The sequence below is a fragment of the Ischnura elegans genome, chromosome 5 (assembly GCF_921293095.1).
Source record: "Ischnura elegans chromosome 5, ioIscEleg1.1, whole genome shotgun sequence".
NCBI classification, from domain to species: domain Eukaryota; kingdom Metazoa; phylum Arthropoda; class Insecta; order Odonata; family Coenagrionidae; genus Ischnura; species Ischnura elegans.
Window position 1 is genome coordinate 122784020 of NC_060250.1, and position 23834 is coordinate 122807853.

Genomic DNA, 23834 nt, shown 5'->3' on the forward strand with positions numbered 1-23834 from the left:
GTCTTTATTCTCTAGATCACACTCCATGACAACTCATAACAATTCAATCAACAAAACACACCAATACACCACATCTCCTCCCCCCATACTCCGAAGACCACCGTTCATAACAAATTCAAATTTAGCAACCTCCACAAAACTTTAACATCAGCAAACCTGAACTACTACACAAAAACAATATTCTTCCCAATGCACAAAAAAAAAAAATAATACCTTGTATCATAGAAATCGACAGAAACAAACAATCATAATGAATAACATACATAAAGCATATAATGCACAATAACAATCAAATTCAAATTAACAAGCATGAACATCAAATAATATATAATGCTTACAAGTTTAACCTTTCCACCTGCCTGCGCTCTCGCACAGGGTAACGCCTCTCTATTCTCTGTTTTGGACTATCAGATTTAACTAATTGCCGTGAAGTTAAGTTAGGTGAAGTGACGTCATGCTGAGGCATATCAGACTTCAGCCTAGCGTATTCACTGCTAGAATGATGAGGCGGTGTATTCTTGGGACTGTACTGTTGAGATGGTGTGCTCTGCAGAGGTGACCCCCCCTCCTTCGACAGCCTGTCATCTGTCACTCTAGGCAACAATAATTGTTCCGGTGGAATCACCTTATCAGGTACAATTGAAGGCATGAGAGGCTCACTATTTAGGTCTATAATTTGATCGATATGACGTTTCCAAATGACATCATTCTTTAATTTCACCAAGTATGATACTGCACTCAGTATCTTAACAATTACTGCTCCTATCCATTTATTTCTGCCTCTGTAATCCCGTACAACTACAGGTTGACCCTCAGATAACATTCTCGTCTTACAACCCCCATAATTTGCAACTTGCTTACTCTGTTTATTGTATACATAACTTTGAAGATTAGGTCTAATGAGATCTAACCTTGTTCTGATTGGTCGCCCAAACATTAACATAGCTGGCGTTTCATTAGTTGTTAAATGTACCGAATTTCTATAAACCAGTAGAAATTTATATAAAGCCATATTTACATTGTCATTACTCCTTAACACTAGAAGGACGGCAGGGGTCATTTGACCCATTTTCAGAATTCAAATTTATTTTTCTCTTATTAAAATATTTTTTTTAAATTTGAAACTTTTTGACTTTGTTCATTTTGGTCTATATTTTGATAAATTAGTGAAAATTCAACTATAATGTTTTGTTTTAAATTTTTATGACGTGTTATACCTTGAAGGACGGCTAGGGGTCATTTGACCCACAACTGGTTTTCGCGCTACTTTCTTGCGCGTGGGCACTTTAGTGCCATGTATATCATATATTCAGCAAGATGCTAGTGTGGTAGATAATTTTCTTCATTTTGAATCTGGAAGTACCCGGTTCAATGCCAGTTTTGTCCCAAGGGCTCCTATCTGTATTCGAAAACCTAGGCATAGCGACTTGTTGTGCAAAATCTTTCGTTATTTTTTGGGCAGCAAAGTAAAATAAAACCTTTTCAATCCTTGAGATGCGTAAATTCATGTAATTATGATATTTTAATTTTGTTTTATTTATTGTTCAATGATTATTGTATAACCCACACCCGAAAATCGTCACGTATCCCAAGCATTGTTTTCCGTCGTCCAAGATTCAGAGCTCTTAGAGACATTATTTTCAATATCGACTCATCAGGTTTACGAATAACTTTCATATTTCTTGCCTGACGGCACTGTCACTTGACCTAGCCCCTTTGCCGTGTGTCCAGCATTAGTGCCGCCTGACCCAGTCGGGGTTTGGGGCGGGTTGACTGCTCGCTGCGTCCTGGGGAAAAATCCAGTCTCTTTTTGAGAGAGCGGAGGAATTGGGTGGACTGTAAAATTCTACTGTAAATCCTACCCTTGGAATCCGCACGTAGGTCGAAGAAGAAGCATTACTGCAAGTTTCTGGAAGATACAAATAAGGATACGGTTGGCGGTTGAGTCCCTGCCTTTCGAACGGCAATTACCGTTACTTCTGAAAATGTTGTCCTTTAGTATGAATTTCTAATGCTCTCCAGCTCTCTATCCCTCCAATGCAACTAGAGACGATTCTACCATAATGCGCTTTCGTTTGTAGATTTTTACGCGTGCATATCAGTAGCGAGTTGAGGAAGAAAGTAAGAAGTCGAAAAATATATCAAGAGAAGAGAATCGTCGCGAATCAAATAGCTGTAGGGAATATTGAAGATCAGTCTTGAAGTGAATCGTTAACATCAGTTCAAGGACATTCTGACCAATCCATCAACATCTGCGTGTGATGGAAGCAACGAAGTTCAAGATAGTGAATCCGATGGCGACTTTGGCGTGATAGCAAATGCACAGCTCTATCCAACAAAATGCAACTGTCCATTTATGACGTAAATTCCAAATAAACCAGACAAATTTGGAATCAAGTACTGGGTTTTGACAGATGTGAAATGAAAATACAGCCTAAAAGAATTACCATATTGTGGCAAAGATGATGATTGGCCATCAAATCAAGCGTTGGGGAAATAAATAGTTACTAAAGTGACCGTAACATACAAGAATTCAGAAATAAATGTAACTTTTAACAACTATTTTCCATCCATCCTGCTGGGAGGGAGTCATAAAAAAATGGAAAACTTCTCTTGCATGGACGATCTGAAAAAAACAGGCGTGACGCACAAATATCCATGAACCCTAAAATAGCCATGTAATCCATTCAACGCGAGTGTTCAAAAATACCTTATGCCATACTCTTTCGTAGAATCAGGCAAACTAGAACAATAATGTACTTTCAATCAGCAGCATGATCTCAGACGACACTATTTCCGAAACGAATAAAAGAATACCAGAGACCATCCCATTCCATAATAAAAACAAAGCGGGAGTAGATATGATGGATAGTATGTATCAATTTATTTACACGTCTCCAAATCCAACAGCCATATCTCCACTGGCACAAAAAAGAAAAAGGTGCCAAATACCATCAAATTGAATCATTGCACCAATTTCCTTTCCATTTTCCAAATTCCTTTTCATGTGCAAATGGCTGGTGTCCTAACACCCCCTGCCACACGCTTTTAAGCGGCTTGCGGGTTAGTGTGTAGATTTAGATGTAGATGAATAAATCATCCAATGAACGCATTCAGCGCAAAAAAGTATTTTGTGGAAAGAGCGCTGAAAAATATGTCTGTCTGAGATTTACAACAAAGTAATAAGTTTTAAAAATTTTAATTTGTAAACCCAGTACCCCTATTTTTTAAACATGTAACACAACCTTTGTATTGAGTGTATGTATTTTCATTATATGATTTGCAATCGACTACTACATACGGTTTAATTCATGATTCTTTAAAATAATTGTTATTAACTTTTGACGACGGAAATAATATTTAATAACGTTAAATAGTGTTTTTAATGAACTGATTCAACAATTAATACGATTAAACTGAATATTAGTGGAAAATTAGGCGTTTTATTCCAAAATACATTTTAGGGGTCAAATGACCCCTAGCCGTCCTTCTAGGTAGCGCGAAACTCCCGTCCTCCTAGTGTTAAAGCTAGGTTATCACGCTTTTTTACATTCTTCACAGAATTTTCTGCTTGACCATTTGTAGCTGGATGGTAAGGTGGCGATAAGGTATGCTTAATGCCATTGCATCTTAGAAAATCCTTAAATTCACCAGAATTGAAGGGTGGACCATTATCTGAAACTATTTGTTGCGGTAAACCAAACCTTGCAAACAAAGCACTTAATTTTGTAATAGTCTGATTAGCTGATGTTGAGCTTACCTCTTCCACCTCCAACCATTTACTATGAGCATCTACTATAACAAGATATAGTTTGTTACTTACAGGCCCTAAGAAATCAACATGTAAACGTTCCCACACTCTCTTGGGATACTCCCACACATGTAGGTTACACTTTTTAGGGTTCTGCCTCACAGACAAGCAAGGTGGGCAACTGTTGGCTAAATTCTCAATGTCTGAGTCTAAACCTGGCCACCAAAAATACGAACGAGCCATGGCTTTCATCTTAACAATGCCAAGGTGTCCGCAATGCAACTCTGTTAATAATGGCTTACGTAAACTATGAGGTACAACTATCCTATGCCCCCAAACAATAATACCATTTTCAATAGCTAATTCACCTTGCCGCTGGAAATACGGTTTTAATTCATTGTCCATATTTGAGTGGTTATTTGGCCAACCATACAATACATAGTTGTACACTTTCCTTAACAAAACATCCCTTTTTGTTTCCTCTATAACGTTATTAAAATCAACTGGTATGTCATTCTCTTGAATAAATTGCAAATAAGTACCTACATAATTTACATCCTCTGACTCAAACTGAAATTCTTTTACATTCAAAGGCAATCTAGATAAGCAATCGGCGTTTGCATTATCCTGTGATTTAACATATTTAATATCAAAGTCATAATTCGTTAAGAACAGCGCATAGCGCTGAAGTCTCCTTGCTGCATAAGCAGGTAAACCTTTCTTTGATCCAAAAATAGATATCAATGGTTTGTGATCAGTTATTAAAGTAAACTTTCTACCATACAAATATTGATTAAACTTTCGCACACCATAAATAATACCTAAAGCCTCCTTGTCTATGACACTGTACCCCATTTCAGCCTTTGATAAGGTCCTTGATGCATAACAAATTGGTTTCTCAGAACCATCCTTCTGTAACTGACTTAATACTAATACTGACTAATACCATAGCTAGAACTATCAGTAGCTAATTTTACCGGTAGGTTAGGGTCATAATGTGCCAATGTTTGGAGCTGAAACTAATTTATTCTTGATTAGCTTGAATGCTTGTTCACATGAGATTGACCACTCAAAAACACTATCTTTCCTCAACAAACTATACAAAGGTGCTGCAATAGTAGATAAATGAGGCACATATTTTCCATAATAATTAACCATACCTAAAAATGCCTTTAATTGTGAAACATCAGTGGGAGTAGGCGCCTTTTCAATAGCGCTTATTTTAGATGGCGATGTACTTAGGCCATCCTCACTCAAAACATAACCCAAGTACTCAATTGACTTGCGAAAAAATTCACACTTCTTTTTACTCACACTGAGACCACTCACTTTTAATCTATTGCAAACTTCATATAACCTTTCCTTGTGAACATCATTATTTTCCCCAGTAATCAAAATGTCATCAAGGAAACAAACAACTCCTGGAATACCAGCGAGAATGGTTTCCATTATTTTCTGAAAAATACCTGGTGCAGAGGCCACTCCATAGGGAACTCTATTGTACATAAATAGCCCTTTTGTAGTACTTATAGTACACAATTTCTTTGATTGGTCATCTAAGCATATCTGCTGATAAGCTTGGGATAGGTCCATTTTGGAGAAAGTTCTACCTTTTTGTAACGTATTAAAAAGATCTTCAATCCTAGGTATTGGATGTCTATTGATGATTAGCGAATCATTTAGTGAAGAAACCCTGAAATCTGCACACAAACGTAATTCCCCGGTTTTTTTTACTATTGGAACAATGGGACTTCCCCATTCACTATCACTCACAGGTGACAAAATACCTTCCCTTACCAATCTATCTATCTCAGCCTCTACCTTGTTTTTCAGGGAGAAAGGTATCGGCCTAGGCTTCAGAAATCTAGGCACAACCTTATCTTTTAAAACTAACCTAGCTGGCTCACCCTTATAACAGCCTAATTTATCAGTAAACACCTCAGGAAACTTTTGATATAAACTATTAACTATTTTAAATTCTGCATCTATTATACTACATAAATCCCTACTATGCTCTGAGTTAGTGCTCATAATAATATTACTAACCCCACTAGGTATTTTAATTACCAACCCAAGATCACGGATCCAGTCTCTGCCCATTAAAGGATTTGCTCCCTTAGCTATTACATATAAGGATAACTGTTTACATATATTTCTATATTTTACCATTACGCTCAATTTCCCTAATGGTTTGATAGGCTGGCTTGTATATGAGCTTAATACCAAATTGGTACTTAGTAACTTTACTGAAGTAAAATTGTCTTGATAACATTGTTCATTTATGACACTGACACAAGCACCACTATCTACTTCAAAATACAAAAGCTTATCTTCAACTTGCAATTTTACCATAATAGGCCTTACCCTATCATTGGTTTCATCAACCTCATTAGCTTTACTTACATTAAATAGATTAGTTAAATCATATACCGTATTTTCCGGCGTATAAGACGACTGGGCGTATAAGACGACCCCCAACTTTTTTGTTAAAATATATAATTCGTGCTATACTCTCCGTATAAGACTACCCCTTTTCCAACGCACACTACCGGTAAATTAAAAACATCAGATTTGATTTCAATATAGAAATTTTTAATTAATATGCTTATGACATCATGGCATGACATGATAGCATGAAAACGGTCACTAATAAACATAAGTCAGTTCCTCATAAAACATATAAAACTAAAACAGTGCAAGTGGATTAAACTTTTCCTAAAGCAGTCTGATACAAGGAAGTTAACAAACGATAGAGAGAGCTCGCAAGTCACTGCGAGTCAGCAACGCAGTTTCCATTTAAAAACCTTTAAAATCCTCCTGTTCGTCATTTGATATCATCAGTACATCAATAACGTCTTGTTCTACCTTTGTAAGGCAATCATCATATGGATCAAATTCCGTATCAGATGGTGTGGTCTCAGCTTCGACTTCCTCTTCATTTTGCCACAAGTAGTCGTCCTCCATACCATCTAACGAATTTGATATGCCACGCTTTTTGAAAGACTTGATTACTGTTTTTGCATCAATGTCATTCCAGGCTTTTATAACAAATTTGCACAAAACATCCAACTGTGGAGCACGCATGTTTCCTCCTTTTGTGAATGACTTCTCACCGCTAACCATCCACTCATTCCACTGTTCTCGAATGCGATCTTTAAACGGCTTGTTTAGGCACACATCCAGTGGCTGTACCAATGATGTCAATCCTGCAGGAATAACTGCTGAATCTGTATTTAGTCTCGCAAGCCTTTCCTTGGTGCTGGGAGTTAAATGAGCCCTGAACATATCTCACACCAGTAGGCTACGTTTTTTAATAAGTCCACCTGGTCGCCTGCTCCATACGTTATCAAGCCATAGCTTTACCCCTTCTTCATCCATCCAGCCTTTTTCATTCACATGTACAAAACAACCAACAGGGAACTTGAGTTTCGGCATTGTTTTTCTTTTAAAAATAACCATTGGTCTCAGTTTGGCGCCATCAGCTGTGCAAGCTAGTACCACTGTAAAACTGGACTTCTCATGTCCTGTTGTTTTAATTAAAATAGTTTTTTCACCTTTTAGATGGAACAACTGTCCTCTGCTGATTGTGTTGAAGTGCCTCCGACCGTTGGTTTAATTGTCTTGCTTGGTTCTCCCTTGGCCTCCTTTTAACATGGAAGTTCACAAAGCCTGGTATATTAGATCTCAGCACTGGGTTAGGGTTAGGGTTCTGCAAATGTGTGAAGTGTTTGTTCAGTGCGGCCACCCCTCCTCCTTGCTGCCACATTCCCGGCGTATAAGACGACCCCGACTTTTTAAAAAAGATTTTAGGTGCTAGAAAGTCGTCTTATACGCCGGAAAATACGGTATATAATCATTAGTTGGCTTATTTTGCTTGGAATCGTCAGTAGTAGGCTTGTTTAGCATACAATCATTAGAATCACAGGGTTCACAATAGTGATTAGATGGCTTAGTACTAAAATTATTAGGCTTTGGATTTGACACACCCCTATCTTGACTTCAACAAACCTGTGACAAGTGGCCTACTTTGCCACACTTATAGCACTTGTATGACTTGAATTTACACATATTGGCCCTATGGCCTGACTTCCCACAACAATAACACTTTACATCACTAGACACTCTCTCCTCCCTCCTAGTTGTGTCCTCCCTCCTTTGGTTTGTGGGACGTTGTTGTTGCCGGTTCACGTGAGAACAGCTGCCACTGCGATGCGTTGTCCCCATAGCCGCCGACGTCGTCGCCAAACCCTTCCGCCTGGCGTTGTAGTTAAGTTGACTTGTTTGTGGATTCCCTCGCGCCATCAACGTCGCTGCATCGTGGTCAGCCATCTCCATGTTGGTAGCTATCGTTACTGCCTTTTCAAAAGTAAGGTCTGTTTCCCCCAGCAGCCGCCTCTTAATTGCGTCACTACGGATACCGCTGACCAGTCTATCTCTCAAATAATCCGACAGATTATTTCTAAATTCACAAAACATTGAAAGTTCCTTTAACTGTACCACATAATCGGAAATTGACTCGTGCTCCCGCTGGCTCCGTAAACTAAACTTATAACGCTCCGAAATAAATGATGGCTTTGGACTTAAGTGCGTTGTTACTAGCTGCACTAATTGTTCAAATGTCTTAGTTGCCGGCTTATCTGGTGCACACAAATTTTTTACTAAATTGTAAGTTTTATGCCCAATTACTGTTAACAAGGTAGGCACTTTTTTCTCGTCCTTAATGTCGTTTGCATCAAAAAATAGTTCTAAACGCTCAATATACGAAGACCACGTCTCTTCAGCCGCGTCAAATGCATTCATTGAGCCGATGAGTCCCGCCATTTCGCCGTCACCAAAAAATCTATCTTCCTGCACTCGAACTTGGTACTTTTACTATCACGATCACGCTCAATCACGGCTACGCCCTTCCGCTGTTGACCGTAATTACGTGAATTCGTGCTTCCTCGTCGCCAAAAATGTAATGTCTGCACATTAATATAAGGAGCCACTTTTAAGAACTGTCTTTATTCTCTAGATCACACTCCATGACAACTCATAACAATTCAATAAACAAAACACACCAATACACCACAATACCCATCAAGCCGCCTTAATAGGCGAACGGCAGGAAGAATTGGAACACCAGCCGCTTCCATATAAAAATGCCTTTACCGCGCGGGTGAAAAACGAATTCTCACACCTATCCGTTCGGCAAAATACCTCTCTTAATTTGTTGTTTCTTTCAGACCCAGAAATGTAGTGGCCTTCTAATATCATGTTCTCCGTGTCACTGTTAAAGATATCCATTCTCATTTGCTCAAGCAATATAAGCTTCGCTCTTAGTCTTCGGGTCTCGTGCAGCTGCTAACCTAATGCGCTAAACATATATGTAAAGCTTCCTGAACACCCGTGGTAGTTTTTGACTAATCTCACAGTTTGTCTTTGTGTATTATTAAGTTAAAAAATTAAGTCTTCCGACACCGCATCCCATATCCTCGTTGCATATTTAAGATATGGTCGGACGATTGCGTAATAGAACCTCTCTTTTCATTTATCGTCCGCAAATCTTCTCTTATTACGCTTGACGAATGCTAACTTCTTCAGGGCTCTTAAAAAATATTTTTTTTTGTGTGTTCCCAACAATAGGTTCGAAGAAATCGTAACTCCTAGATACTTCACTTCATTTGTTGCCTTTTTGTTAACCCCAAAAAATGCCCGAAATTAAATATTCCGTTTTGGTTTTACAGATGACTATATTCCAATTTTTAAGGCAAAAAAGTTTACCCTGTGATCACATATACAGTAAACTCTTGATTTTACGAAGCAGGATTTTACGAAGTGATATTGCGGTCCCGGTGAAAAGCCTATGCTAAATACATGGCGCTATTCGATTATACGAAGTTTCGATTATACGAATTTTTTTGAATTTACGAACCTCGGCTCGGTCCCTAGGAACAAATGGCATTCGTTTATACGAACTACGGCGAAAAATTTGTCAACAAAACTAGTTACGCCGGCGTAAGTAGCTAAAAAATCAGCGCTTCCAACTGTGGTCCATCAAGAGTGCGAAATCGTAAATGATAATGCAACTTTGGAGAGAAATGGGTCGCCAAAAACCTCACTGTGGGAATTTAGGGGGAGTAGGAGTTCAGTTAAAATATCGCGGCTGACATTATGCCCCTATTTACGTGCCTGTTCGTAAACATAGCATCGACAATAATTCGTAGTTTAACATGTCAGGAAGGTCGCGCGGAGTATTTCGTACACCCCTAATTAACCCTTTGCACTGCTGTGAAAGTACTTCGAAGACTACGTGACTACTTTTCGCCGAAGCACTTCGGAGGGTCCCTAATCCGGGACCCTTTCCTCGACGAGCTCACCCTCGCTGGCCCCTGAAACTGGGCTATTTTTTAATGCATTACCTGACGCAACCCTGGGTTTCAAAGGGCAAAGGTGCCATGGGGGGAAAAAGAGTAAAGTGCGTGTTACTGTGGGGCTGTGCGTCAACCAAACGGGCACGGACAAAATAAGCCCGGTGTCATTGGGAAATTTGAAAGGCCACGGTGCTTAAAACATGTAAAATTGGAAGCCCTCCCCGTTTTTTACCATGCAAATAAAAACAGCTGGATGACCCGAGAAATTTTCCAGCAAACGGTTATACGTCTACAGAGAAAAATTGCTGGAGAGAACAGCAAACTTGTTTTAATAATGGATAATGCCACCGTTCATAAATACGTGGAAGATCTAAAATTGGCTAATGTTCGAGTCCTCTTTTTACCCCCGAACTCGACTAGCAAGTCCCAGCCCTTGGACCAAGGCATTATCCAGGATTTTAAAGTCCTACACCGGAAGAAGCTTGAGCGGTATTACTTGCGATGGATCTGTATGTATACATTCATCTATTTTGCTCATGTGCGTTTGGATATCGATTTAGATATTTTTATTCTCATGATTATCATTCTTTCAAATCTATTTGCTACTTTAATAAATGGGAACAGAAATTAATAACATCCCGAAATGGAGGTTGATACATGCAATCCGCGCCATAATATCTTTTCGTGTATATATTGGCCTTTGTGAATGAACAACTTAAATATCTTAAGTACTGGGCTCTATTTACCGCCAATTTATATTTCAGGCTTCTCGTAATGAAGACGCACTTCCAAGTCTATATGAACCATGAACTTTCTTCTCACGCGCTTCCCCGTTCTCCCATGCTGGGGTTCTGTCTTTCCAAAGCCGTCCCTTCCCTCCTGCCGCCTTTGGCTGATCTTGCTGACACCCACCTTACGCATCCCAAACCCCTCCTTCCCCAGCATTTCCCATTCACTCCCTCCCTAAGGAGACTGAGCTTGTGTGCGTCGCAAAAAAATACGGCCCCCAAAAGTAGACTGAGGCAGAGCTGAAGGCCATTTCCCCACCCTTCTTTGTCCTGCCCCCTTCACCAGTCCTTGTGCTGACCACACTTCTTCCCTCAGGCAATCCCCATCCCACTCTTATTCACCCCACCCACTGGGAACGTTCCCCGATTGTGGAGAAGGGCATGGTTCATCTTTTCCTGCAACGGGGGGAAGTTATTAACCGGAGAGAGGCGGAAGAAGTATCTTCCACTATCGGGAAAATGGTGCCGCGCTTATAATTGTCTCTCTTCTTCTCAGCGGACTTTTCAATTGAAATTAATTTCTTTGCTCTTTCCACACTATATTTATTTACGATTATGGCACGACTATTTTTTAGTGCTAAAACTAAGAAAATCTTTTCTCTATGTCAATGATCCTTTGCCTAACTTTCAATACGGCGGAGAAAGGAACACGAAAACTAAATGAGGTGACGGTACAGGTTTTTGCGTGTCATTTTTTGGGAATTCCAGCTAGCGAACCAATACTTAACCACGTTGAGAAATGATAAAACGTCTCTTGTAGGAAAACAATCGATGTGGATAATAACGTTTCTATCTGTATTTCTCCGATACTGTAAGATGTTTCTCCTGTCGTTTTCCGGTTGGAACCTTGCTCCTGTCGGCATAAAAGGAGAGAAACATACTATATGAACAGATCACCTCACACCCGGTATGAAGAATACAGTCCTGATGAAGAATTAAGTCTTTTATGGCAATGTCTGCGAAGATGATGGAACACAGTAGTCGGACGGAGAACTCAAACAGAATTTACTTCAAATATTCGCCAGAAGATAATCACATCCTACGTTATTTATGATCGTAATTGAATCTCAGTGAAAATAGAGCACATTCTGCTGAAAATACGAAGTAACTCGAAATATTAACTTACGAAGGTTATTTTGGAAACGGGCTAAGACCCTTGTTTTTCTTTTTTTCTCGTCACTGAGCGATAGAGGGCGACATAAATGGCGGTTAGGCCGGCTGCCGCTAAAATTCCGTGGGTGTCAGAAACAAATATCTATCTTTTGCATACTTAATAGTAGCTATTGGCTCCTAACCACAAATTTATTACTGTTAATTCTTATAATAAGCATTGCAATTCATTATTTGATAACGTTTTCTAAACTGGTCGGGAATTTCTTTAGCGATCGTTGATGTTGAAGTATGAACAAGAAATGGGAATTTTATGGTGGTATAATTATTTAACGATTTTTCACATCATAAATCGATAGCAAAAAGCCTTTTCTATGAATTATACCGAGAATAACCACCGAAAACATTTACCGTATATCTCCGAATATAGTCCCCCCTTTTTTTCCAAAAATGGCCGCGGAAAAGTAAGGGGGGGGGACTATAATCGAGTGTAATCCAATTTAGCATACTAAAGGTGACCATAAAGTAATAAATAACGGCATAATGGCTAATGTTCTCGTAGTCTTTCTATTTGAGTATATTTATGAGGATTATAATCGGAGATATTAGTAAATACTGCCACGTTTTACCGGAAATTAAGACAATTTTTACCACAAATGTTGTACAGATACGATTATTCCGATTCAAATAGCATATCGAATATGCGTTTTCACGGAATCCATCGGGTAGCCGCTAATTTTTCTTGGAAAAGTATTGTTAGAATAATTCAATCGACACTGATCACTTAATGACGCAAAACAGTAAATAATTAAAATGAAAACTAAACACACACTATCATTACGTTAATCGAACACTAGAATTGAATCAATAGTATATGTACCCGTCGCTCTTTTTATAACTACACGATTTAAATAATTGTGAAAAATAAACAGATAAAGTGAACCTTTCGTGACGATTTAGCATTTCATTGCGTCCGTAGCTACTATACGTCCGTGCGGTTCGTGTTTACAACCACTGCCTTTACCGCCTTCACAGAACAAGAATGCGCAATAGGTGATGCATTTGTTTCTGAAAAGGCGCAATAATCGACGACTTTAAACCAGAAGCGCCGGCATTACTGCATTTGATCGAAATACAGCGACTCAGCATCGAAAGTGTAATCAATTTATCGAGGAATATCTTCAATTCGTCAGGGTAAATAGGATCGATAAATTACGTCGCATAACGTTTCGCAATTATTTCCGCGGTATTTATGCATTTTCCGGGCTCCCGACTTTTTGCGATTTTTTTTCGTCCAATACATCCATAACAGTGTCCTGATTACGGAAATGATAATTTTTTGTGGCGGAAAAGCCGGGAAATTACCTAAAAAGCGAAAAAATCGGAGAAAAAAAAATCCAAATAAAGTGGTCATTTGAGTACTCAAAATGTTTGTAATATTATAGCAAACACATTCGTGCAAATATTTTTTAAATCGAATGTAAAACAACCTCATTACCACGTTTTACAAGCCGGAACTATTTTTTGGTAACGCACCGCGCGCAGCGATTCCTCGATTACACCGCGAAATACGATACCCACTTCTACCTCCCACTTTGTTATGTATTGGACCAGCTCGAGGGATATTTTTTTCTAGTTGACCAGCCCGTACATGTGCCCGGAAAGTGATTTACCCACTTCTACCTCCCACTTTGTTATGTATTGGACCAGCTCGAGGGATATTTTTTTCTAGTTGACCAGCCCGTAAATGTGCCCGGAAAGTGATACAAGTCCGAAATACGGTGATTTCTACGTGAAAACCTTGCCCTGATCCAACCCAAACCCACCTCGGCTTATTCGCATTTCGCGGTGTACGCGAGGAATCGCTGCACGCGGTGCAGTACCAGAAAGTAGTTCCAGCTTGTAATTCGTAATAATGAGCTTATTTTACATTCGATTTAAAAAATATTTGCACGAATGTGTTTGCTATAATATTACAAACATTTTGAGTACTCAAATGACCACTTTATTTGGAATTTTTTTTCTCCGATTTTTTCGCTTTTTAGGTAATTTCCCGGCTTTTCCGCCACAAAAAATTATCATTTCCGTAATCAGGACACTGTTATGAATGTATTGGACGAAAAAAAGTTGCAAAAAGTCGGGAGCCCGGAAAATGCATAATTACCATTTCCGCGATATTTTCTTTATTAAAAATAATTTTACGTTCAACAGTGAGGTGATGGATCAAGTAGAAAGATGAGGATCAATCCTGCCGCAGATTAGAGGCCTTCAAAGACGGAGTTTCGATGCCAATTTAAAAATAGCCGTTGCAGAATACGCCGTAAATCATAGTATTTACAGCGCTAGCAAAGCGCTAATACATCGCGGAAGTCATTTCGGGGGTCTCGATGCGGCAGATTCAAAGAATTAGAGGAAAATATCGTCGAATTTGTGCGCAAATGCAGAGCAGAAGCTCTTTGTGTAACTTATGCAATGATTCGCGACGAGGCATTGAAAATTGATATAATTTTTTTTCAGTTTTAATGTTTGTTGGAAAAAGTTTATTTCTTAATTTTATTACTTTGATATTTGTAAGTCCTGTAGTTTAATTGTTTTGCTTAGCAGGCATTTGATAGCAATATTTTTTATAATATTTATAATTTATTTAACACAATTTTATTTAGATTTCCTAAATTCTTCAGGTCACTTGGATTTGTGATGAGTTGATGGGTGTGTTACACTGGATCTAAGGAAGTTTCAGGGCCAAATGCAATACTGTTTATGGGCTTTAAGTTAAAGCTTATATATTGACATTGTCTGTAGTCATTTGGAAATCAAAAATATTAATAATTTGTGAAGGTTTAAAAAATACAATAGCCTTGGATACTTAAAAAAATTTCTCATTTCTTCATTACATCTGGTTAAGGAACTATAAATTACTGATACATGCTATGGATCACAACATGTTTTAGGTATAGTTATTTTGTTGTGATGGAAAATATGTGAACAGATTTGTTCTTAATCTTCACAGAAAATAATAGTTTTTATCGAATCTAGAATCTTAACTTGCTAACCACAGAAAAATTGCCTTCCATTGCCATTTGCCATTTTAAAATTTTTCCCAAAACTGAGGTCTCAAAATTGGGGGGGGGGGGACTATATTCGGGGGGGGACTATATTCGGAGATATACGGTAAATAAGACCACTAAAGACAAAAAACGGCGGAAGAAACAAAAGCGAACATTTTTTTCGTGACTTATGAAAAAGGTTTGAATTTACGAAACTCGATTTTACGAAGTGCCAATTTTCCGGTCCCACTGACTTCGTAAAATCAAGAGTTTACTGTACCGTCTATGAAATCAATCTGTTTTATCATCTTAGGACGGCGTGCTGATCAATGATCTAATTTTTATTTCCTCTAGCAAGCTTATCAACTACTTGTGCAAGTGAGTGATTTATTAGTGCGTTTACTAAGATTTCGAATATTTATATATTCCTTGATTTAGGGTTTAGAGTGTAAAAATCCAAAATTATAGACGTGGGATTGAAAAAGTAAATGCAGACACTTGATTTCCTAATCGGAAAATAATATTGTTTCGTTGATTAATTGAGCACCAAAAACTATCTAATTTAATATAAGTTAAGGCGCTGTGTATTTTAACTGCTAGAAAATTCCACCACCTATTCCATCGCGTCGATCGCAATTGTAGATGTAATACACTGAAGGTAAAACTTCGCTGTCGCTTATATCCTTCGTAAGTTAATTCTCTGTTCCTATGACCATGTCTACGTCCTGAAATATTTACTCCATTTTAGCACTCTTGTTTATAACGCTATGACAATAAATTGCGACAAAGTTAATGTCATATTTTTTTGCCTTTCGGTTGGTTCTTTTGTTCGCTAATGTGTATAAATGAGTGTATCACTCTGAATGTTCTAATTAATTTAGATATAATCGCTTTCTGTGGAGTAGGACCTTTGGAATTATCGTTATTTACTGGGAATTACTTTTCCTAAGTTTACTTCATGTGATGTAAGGATTTTCGCAATGTGGACTACTTCGGAGGCTGCATTTAGTTAGATGGCTTTAATCGTTTAAAAAATTCACTACTGAATTTTTCTCGAGACACCTGCATAGATTATGTTGATATTAAGAATACTTCTTTTAGAACGTGAAAAAAGGTATGATTACGTCCGACTCGATCCTTCGCAAGAATTTTAACGAAATTACAGCACTCAGTATAGACCCACTCCACCACGGAGCCACGTAGTGATGAGAGGTGAACGGTGAGTCCGAATATGAATCCAAAGACAGGAAAAACCTCGCCACGGAGAACGAAAGAAAACACACAGACAGCCCAACGTCTGTGGGGACGCGAACTACCTCAATACATTCCATCCGCTAATCTTAATTTCGATTGGGCACTTGCTCCTGGAGTTTGACTCCAGGTTCAGTTGCTCAGTCGCGTTCGTGTCCGTCCTCGCCGGCTCGCCGCGAAGGCAACGAATGCAGGTTGCTTCATGTGCCAACCTTCCAAGTTTACTCCGACCCGGCCCCACAATTAAGCGGGTCTCGTGAGTGTCTACATATTATTGAAAACGATAAATTATTCGGGTAATACGAAAAAGGACTTGATGGAGCGGTTTACCTGATTGAAATATTTTCCATATTATTGGTGCACTGATATTTCGGTAAAAACGTAAATTATATCCGCGGAAAGCAAAAACAAAATTTTCTCTATTCAAAATTTTAATACGGCAGCAGTTTTTAATTAAGTTAATATGAGTTAAAGTGGAAAAAAATGTTACTGCTATACTATGTAACTGAAAAAAATTGATCCGCAGAGATTCGAACTGCCGACTTGGGATTGCTGCCGTGGTAAGTCTTCGCCTTAACCACTAGTCCATCTCACACGTTGACTTCATTGTGGATTCATTGCGAGCTTTGTCAGGCAAGGAATGAACCGGTCTTCTAGTGTCACTAAATCAAGCTGATTTTAAACTCTCACTGGCAATATTTACTGTGATATTGCGGCGGATATTTTATATGTATGTTATATTCGCTATCGCTGATCGAATAGCTTCAGCGTTAATTGTAGAACAATATACTTCGACGGATCGGCCAACTTACGAGATAAGGTAAATTGACGTTCTGAACGTAGATGTATTATCTAGCAGATGCTGCATAAATTATTTGGCATTAAACATTGTACATATTCCGCATACATTTCCCTTTAACGATGTTGTTATAAAAATACTACGGGAGGTGGGAATACTGTTCAAATTTCCCTCCCACTGGTACAATAGAAAATGCCGAAACTCGATTTCCAAACTGCGGCGAAAGTGGCGCCGCTCCATTTGTTGCAATACTTTTGAATCCGACTGTACATCAAGTCCATAAAAAATCATGCAAAACTCCATCAGGGTTAATGTAAGCTGATTGAAGAGGTCAACCATCCTTTTGTCAAAATATAAACTTCTATGGAAAGTGTATGCTATGCCCAGGAATGTTTAGGGTATAAGCAATTTGAACACAAATTAGAAACAAGAAATGTTGAAGGATAAAATGCTTAGGGAAAGGTAGAAAGGACCAGAGTTTTTTACATGTGCAACTTAAAGAGTATATACAGTGATTAATAGAAAAAGTACACAAATACATGATATCCACATACATACCTTTTTCTTTCCGACACCTTTATAAACTTCCACAAGGAGTTGTGAAAAAATGGACTCTTTGAGCGGAAAATGTTTCTGTACTCTGAGAAAGCAGCGATAAACACCAAGGAGAAAGTCCACTGCCTTTAAAGAGTCAAATGCAGAGCCCTCATCTTCTTGAGCTTTAATGAAAAGCTTCAGATGATTCCTTATAGACTGCATGGCAAGAGTTAATGCCTCTTGTGACAGCTGCTCCCTCTCAGTATCTCTCAAGTATTTCCTGCAGCCAAAATCAAAGTTAAATCAATGCTGGCAAAAATAAAGAGGGAAAAACTAACGTATTTGCTGGATAGACATCAATGTTATCACATCATTATTCATATGTTTCTAAATTGTTTTATAAAATGACAGAACAAAATATTCCATTCAGTGGATTCGTTATTTCCCTGATATTTTCGGTGAGAATAAATTTCCCTAAGATTTTCTGGTTTTCCCACTTTGCAGATTCTCTGGTTTTCCCACTGTGGTCAGTTCCAGATTAATTTCAGTATTGCAGAGGGCTTGGGTTGCACAGGGCCCCTTTGGTTCCCTCCTTAGGATCAACAAAAGCAGCAGTAAAAGTTTTCAAACTGCAGAAGGAAGTGATCCATAGCATTAGCACCAAAGAAACCCCCACAGCACAAAAGCATCAATAAAATGCTTTTAATGTGTTTTTTAGGCTGCAAGCGCCACTGATGCTTGAATTTCAAACCGCTAAATGCCATCCTAAGTACATACTTAAATAATGACATGTTTTTCCTAACATATGAAGATATACCCAAATGACTTTTTCAAAACACACTTGATGGGATCATATATTTATCACATGTAAACATTGTTCTAGTTTTATGTTTTATTATAATTATCTCTTCTAAGACCTGAAGACTAATGTTCTTATAATTTTTTGTTACACCTAGAGAGTCCCATTCCTATCACATGGGTTTGGACAATAACAAAAATTATAATATTCTTATTAACAATTTATTAACCCTCTTGGGTGGGACTTTGTTACCCACTGGACTAAGCTGTGGCTTGTTATGCAAAAAGCCCATGGTTCAGACGGAAATTTTTTTCATGGTAATTTAGTATTTGAATTTTACCGCCCTCCATGAGATAGGTTTGATATAATCCTAGAGAATTTATCAACATACTTATCACTTTCAGGAGTCCTTTGAAGCTGAACGGACAATTCTAAGAGCATGGAAAAATCCTTCAATTCACGAAGAACTTCCATGAGGAGTAATATGCAGCGACTCATGTGAGAAGCAAAGCTACCAGGTCTGTCAATTTCTGTCACAGGAATCCTCCATACACCCTGAAATAAACATAAAATTATGATTATGCTAATCTCTCTGGTCAATGATGCACTTTTTTCCCCGCAAAAACTATTTTCAAAGCCTGAAATATCTTGAAGTTCTGGTCCATGACTACCACACATACCTACAGCAATAGAAGATTTAATAAAAAATCATTACTAAAAATATACATGACTAAATGGTTACAGTAGATAAGGGAATAATACCGACAATGCATTTTTCCAACATCTAATATAATGCATCTCAATGGGTTTACATAATGGATTAAGAAAAGTACACGGACAAATTGAATGTTTTGCCTACCAGTACTTGGGCTCAATAGAAATAACAAAACCAATCCCAGACTCAGATACACAGCTACAAGATTATAAGATGCCAGAGAGTACTATACAACTGCAAACATCCACAAACTATTTGACTCTTACGAATAAAAAATAAAAAAATGCCATAAATTCAGAGTAAAAGAGAATCAATAATGGGTTCACATGTGTAACATAATAGCATGTAGTATGCATACTAATCTTCACCTGCTGTCCATAAATCAACTAGGAAAATCAAATCAAATTCAGGAAAGAGAGGAAAAAGACTTACATTGAAAAAATTACCGTTCTTCCGATCAGCAAAGAGTCCAGGTAAATTATGTCTACTAGAGGATGAGGTAGGTGGGACAGGCTGACTTCCAGGGGTTATAGAAGGGAATGGGGAAGCAGCAGATCCAAAGTGACTCTCGTAGCCTAAGGAAGGATTAGTTGGCCCAAGCAAGAGGTGACGGCAGTGACTGATATCCTGATGCTTCTTTGATCTGAAGTAGAAATGTGTGATTCTGTACACCGACTTGTAGTGCTGAGGGAAACGATTAACGCACTCTTCTAGAGCTGAAAGGCAGCGCTGAATCAGATCAAAGTGATCACCAATCTCACTATCTCCTTCTTGTTTGATTCCTGAAAGAAGAAATTTTGAAATACTAGTTGAAACCCTTGTAACCCGACTCCAGAAAACTAATTGAATCACAGAAAATAACCAAATTTATTTCAAATACAAAAAAAAAGGTGGGATATAACCTAATGTTATAAAAAGTCATTGGTAGAAAATACAGGAGAGATTTTGTAACTACAGAAGCCACTTATCAGACAATAGATGGTTATTTGGGCTATCCATTCTTTAGTCCCTCAATGAGATTCCCTGCTCTCCCCATCTTCCCTCCCTTCTGCCATATCTACTTCCTCTCACAGACAGTGTCTCCTTGGCATTGGCGAGAAAGTCCTATAAACATTTCTCAGAAATTTTTCCCCTCCATATGACCAGTGACATACAAATGTAATGGGTCTCAACATACTCCTGGGGCACAGCTAAGTCTCAAGTCTTTTATTTATGAATAATATCTTACCACTATTCTCAGCTGAAGACTTCTTTTTTCCATCCAATTTTGGCACATCACTCGCTACAATGGCACTTTTTTCACCAGAATTCTTCTTGGATTCTGTTGCTGATACTGTGGCCTTCTTTTTTGGGTTGGCCACCTTGCTTGATTGAGTATTGCTGGACTGGTCCTCCTCCGATTCACTCTCACTCGAGGAGCTACTCGACTCGTTTGAGGCAGAGGACGAGCGAGAAGAGGAAGACGACGATGAAGAGGAGGAAGAGGATGAGGACGATGAAGAGTCTGACGACGCGGACGAGGAGATGGGAGCACTGCCTCCGTTCCCCCCTCCACTCCCCTCTCCCCCACCTTCCTCGTCGTCGTCATCGTCATCATTGTCGTCGTCATCCTCATTCGCATCGTCTGCCCCAGTTCCCACGTCTGCACACACGGCACTTTCCTGTCTCCCCGAATCCCCCTTTGTTTCACCAGACCCCACTTTGGCCTTCTTATCAGCGCAGCTATCCTTTTCTTTGGCCTCTTTCTCCTCACTCCTTGGCAAAGGCTGACCACTTACATCTGTGTGGTCACCCCGCGATTTCTCAGCATCGGGTGGATTTGAAGACGGTTCCTTGTCCATATCAACCACTTTCCCAACAATGGAATCTATCACATCTATCACATCCTGCATCAGGACTGCATCCTGCAATGATAGAATGCTATTCATTATCATTCGACTCTTTAAAGATCAGGGATGGAACATAATTAAATGATTAAATACCCCAAATAATGAGCTATTTGACATTCAAGAACACAAAGTAATTATTTCACCATCTGGAATATGAAGCATGGATTGACATATGTTCAAATTTGAAAGTAATTGTACTTTCTTTCATTAAGTTGTATGATTCACATAATGAATTACAAACAATCATATAATATTTCATGGATTCAAATAATAAAAATAAAAATGAAATTGTGCACAGCATTACAATTTAGCAGTTGTATTGAATTTAAATGACAAAATATAGAGGAGCTGAAGTCTTCCATATAAGTATGAAAATCATTTGAATATTTATGAAATTAAAGAATTCATAAAATGAGGTCATTTGCTCATTGAAAAATTACAATTCCTTAAAAATATTCGGTATATGTAAAGGAAAGACAGGTTTCAACAAAAAAATACCTCTTCTTGATTCTACCATTTTCTCATAAATTATACAAAATGCAAAAGTTACCAACTTGAGGTGGTGATGCCATTTCAATTCCAGTTCATTCCAACTCTTTAGAGAGAACTGCTATGAGAAAGAATCACAGACAAGAGTGTAAACAACGAACCATGTGAGGCTGATGCATGGAGCTTGCGCGTAGCTGAGAAGCGGTGACTCACACAGGAGGAATGCATGACATGATCAACTCATCACAAATGGGTTAAAACTATTGACTTGTCACAGTGAATACCTTAGGAACTAGGGGATGCATTGAGAATCAAAAAAATATAGGTCTCTATTTTTAAACTACCACCATTGACCATTTTTTTTAATTGAAGAACAAGCCCATTGTAAAGTTGCCTTGAGAATCCAGATAATATGACCTCATCTATACCAACATCATATACATATGCTGATTGAATAAAAAAAGGAGGATCTTTCATTATGTTCATATTTTTTTCTAGCTATTCAATTATTTTTTTCAATAAATCTATCTATTTAGAGATATTGATGGAATGGAAGGAGTGCGTCAACTTGATAGCCAGTTCAACTGAGATTAACGGAAACAATTAGCTTCAGAACTTTCAATGAACTTTTGGTTACCTTTTATAATACAACAAGTTAGAATAATTCCACCAAGTTAAGTCATTTGAGTAAATTTTAGTGAAAATACAAGAATATATTATTGACCACAGATTTTGGAAAAAAAACAATGCCATTTACTGCCAAAATTTCAAAGCCACACATTAGATGCAAAATTTCTTTCTCCATCACTGAATATCACACGACCATTTCAGTTCTCTTTCCCAACAAGAAATGAATTTGGAGTGAATCATTTCAAGACTAATAGACAATATATGGAAGAAGGCACTCACAGCAGAAGATATGATAGAAGGTTTATTCCCATCCAATGGCTCACCGTCCACTTCACTGGCAGGTCGTTTCCGAGAGGATTTTTCCACAATTTCAGCACTTGCTTCTTCGTTTGTAACCACATCAATTTTGCTGCAGTCAATTAACATGCAAACAAGTAATTTATTTTAATACATAATAACCAGTTCTGCAGGTACTTAAACTTAGAGCCAGAATAGGAACTGAAGCCAAGAAGAAAGTGTCAAAATAATTTACTTAAAACCTACTTTGATAATTTTACTGTGCTTTACTGTTCATTATATACTTTACACTGAAATACTTTAAAGAATCAATCACATAACAAAAACAACATCTTTTCAAAATCAATCAATAAAAATGAAAAACTTGATTGTAAACAAAAACTGAAAACCAGGTCCAAGTACCAATGCCGGTGGCAGAACCGTAATGAAAACCTACATATGTATACATGCCAAACCAATGCACTGTTAAAATAAATAAAATTGAAGAGATTGCTCTATATCCATGGCACCAAATAATGAATTTCATACACCAATAATAATGACTTGTACATGATCAGTAATTACACATAAATTAGAGTCAGGGTAGAGATTTGAAGATTCATTCAATTCAACTTTTTAATTTTTGGATTTGAGACTAAACACATCAATATAGGTATGAAAAAATTTGAATTGTAATATTTTGCTGAAAAATGCAATAATGTGACCCATTTAGCAAAATATCATTGCAAATACTCAAATTTCCAGCATTTCTACAGTAACCAGCAATCTTTATGAGAGACAAATCCAAATAAAGAGCATTCAGCAGCTGGGAATTTGAGAATTCCAGGTCTTCCAGTCATAATTTTTAATTCTCCACAAAAAAATTGATTTTTCCTTTTGAATCATACCACAATGTTTGATGTTAATTGAATCATCAAATCCCTAACTGTCCCTCTTTTAAGGAACCTTATGTATGGGGTTGACTACTTCCTGAAAAACTAAGCAACATGAACATATGTAAATGACATACTTGTCTTCGTTGTCATCAGCCGAAAGATTAGCACCTCCCGAAGAGGCTTTGGTTTTGAAGGTAGCAAAAGGACTCTGCAGCGCATGGGAAATATGCTTCTCAAAAATATTCCTTAAGTCATTAGATAATGGTTTATCTTCATGCTGCTCCAGCCACTTCAAAATACTGGCATGAATTCGATAATGTACCTTTGGGAAACAATAGTATTAATGAGATTTTTCAAGACATTATAACCTCACGGCTTACAAAATAATCTACATTATATGTATAAACTAATGTTTGTGGAGAAAGCTAGCAATAAAAAATAGTTTCACAATTTTGACTTTAAAATGGACTTAAACATAGTTTTAGCCAAATTATATGATTTATT

General features: G+C 37.9%; 1 protein-coding gene across 1 annotated transcript in view; it reads right to left on the minus strand.

The window, feature by feature from the left end:
- Positions 1-23834, minus strand: part of LOC124159503 (calcineurin-binding protein cabin-1-like) — an 84401-nt gene that overhangs the window by 9225 nt on the left and 51342 nt on the right. The window contains exons 25-30 of the mRNA XM_046535353.1: positions 23465-23652; positions 22438-22567; positions 20379-21054; positions 19583-19932; positions 18827-18990; positions 17658-17916 (exon numbers count right to left, since the gene is read on the minus strand). Coding sequence (XP_046391309.1) covers positions 17658-17916; positions 18827-18990; positions 19583-19932; positions 20379-21054; positions 22438-22567; positions 23465-23652 — 1767 coding nt within the window. The remainder of the gene's footprint in view (positions 1-17657; positions 17917-18826; positions 18991-19582; positions 19933-20378; positions 21055-22437; positions 22568-23464; positions 23653-23834) is intronic.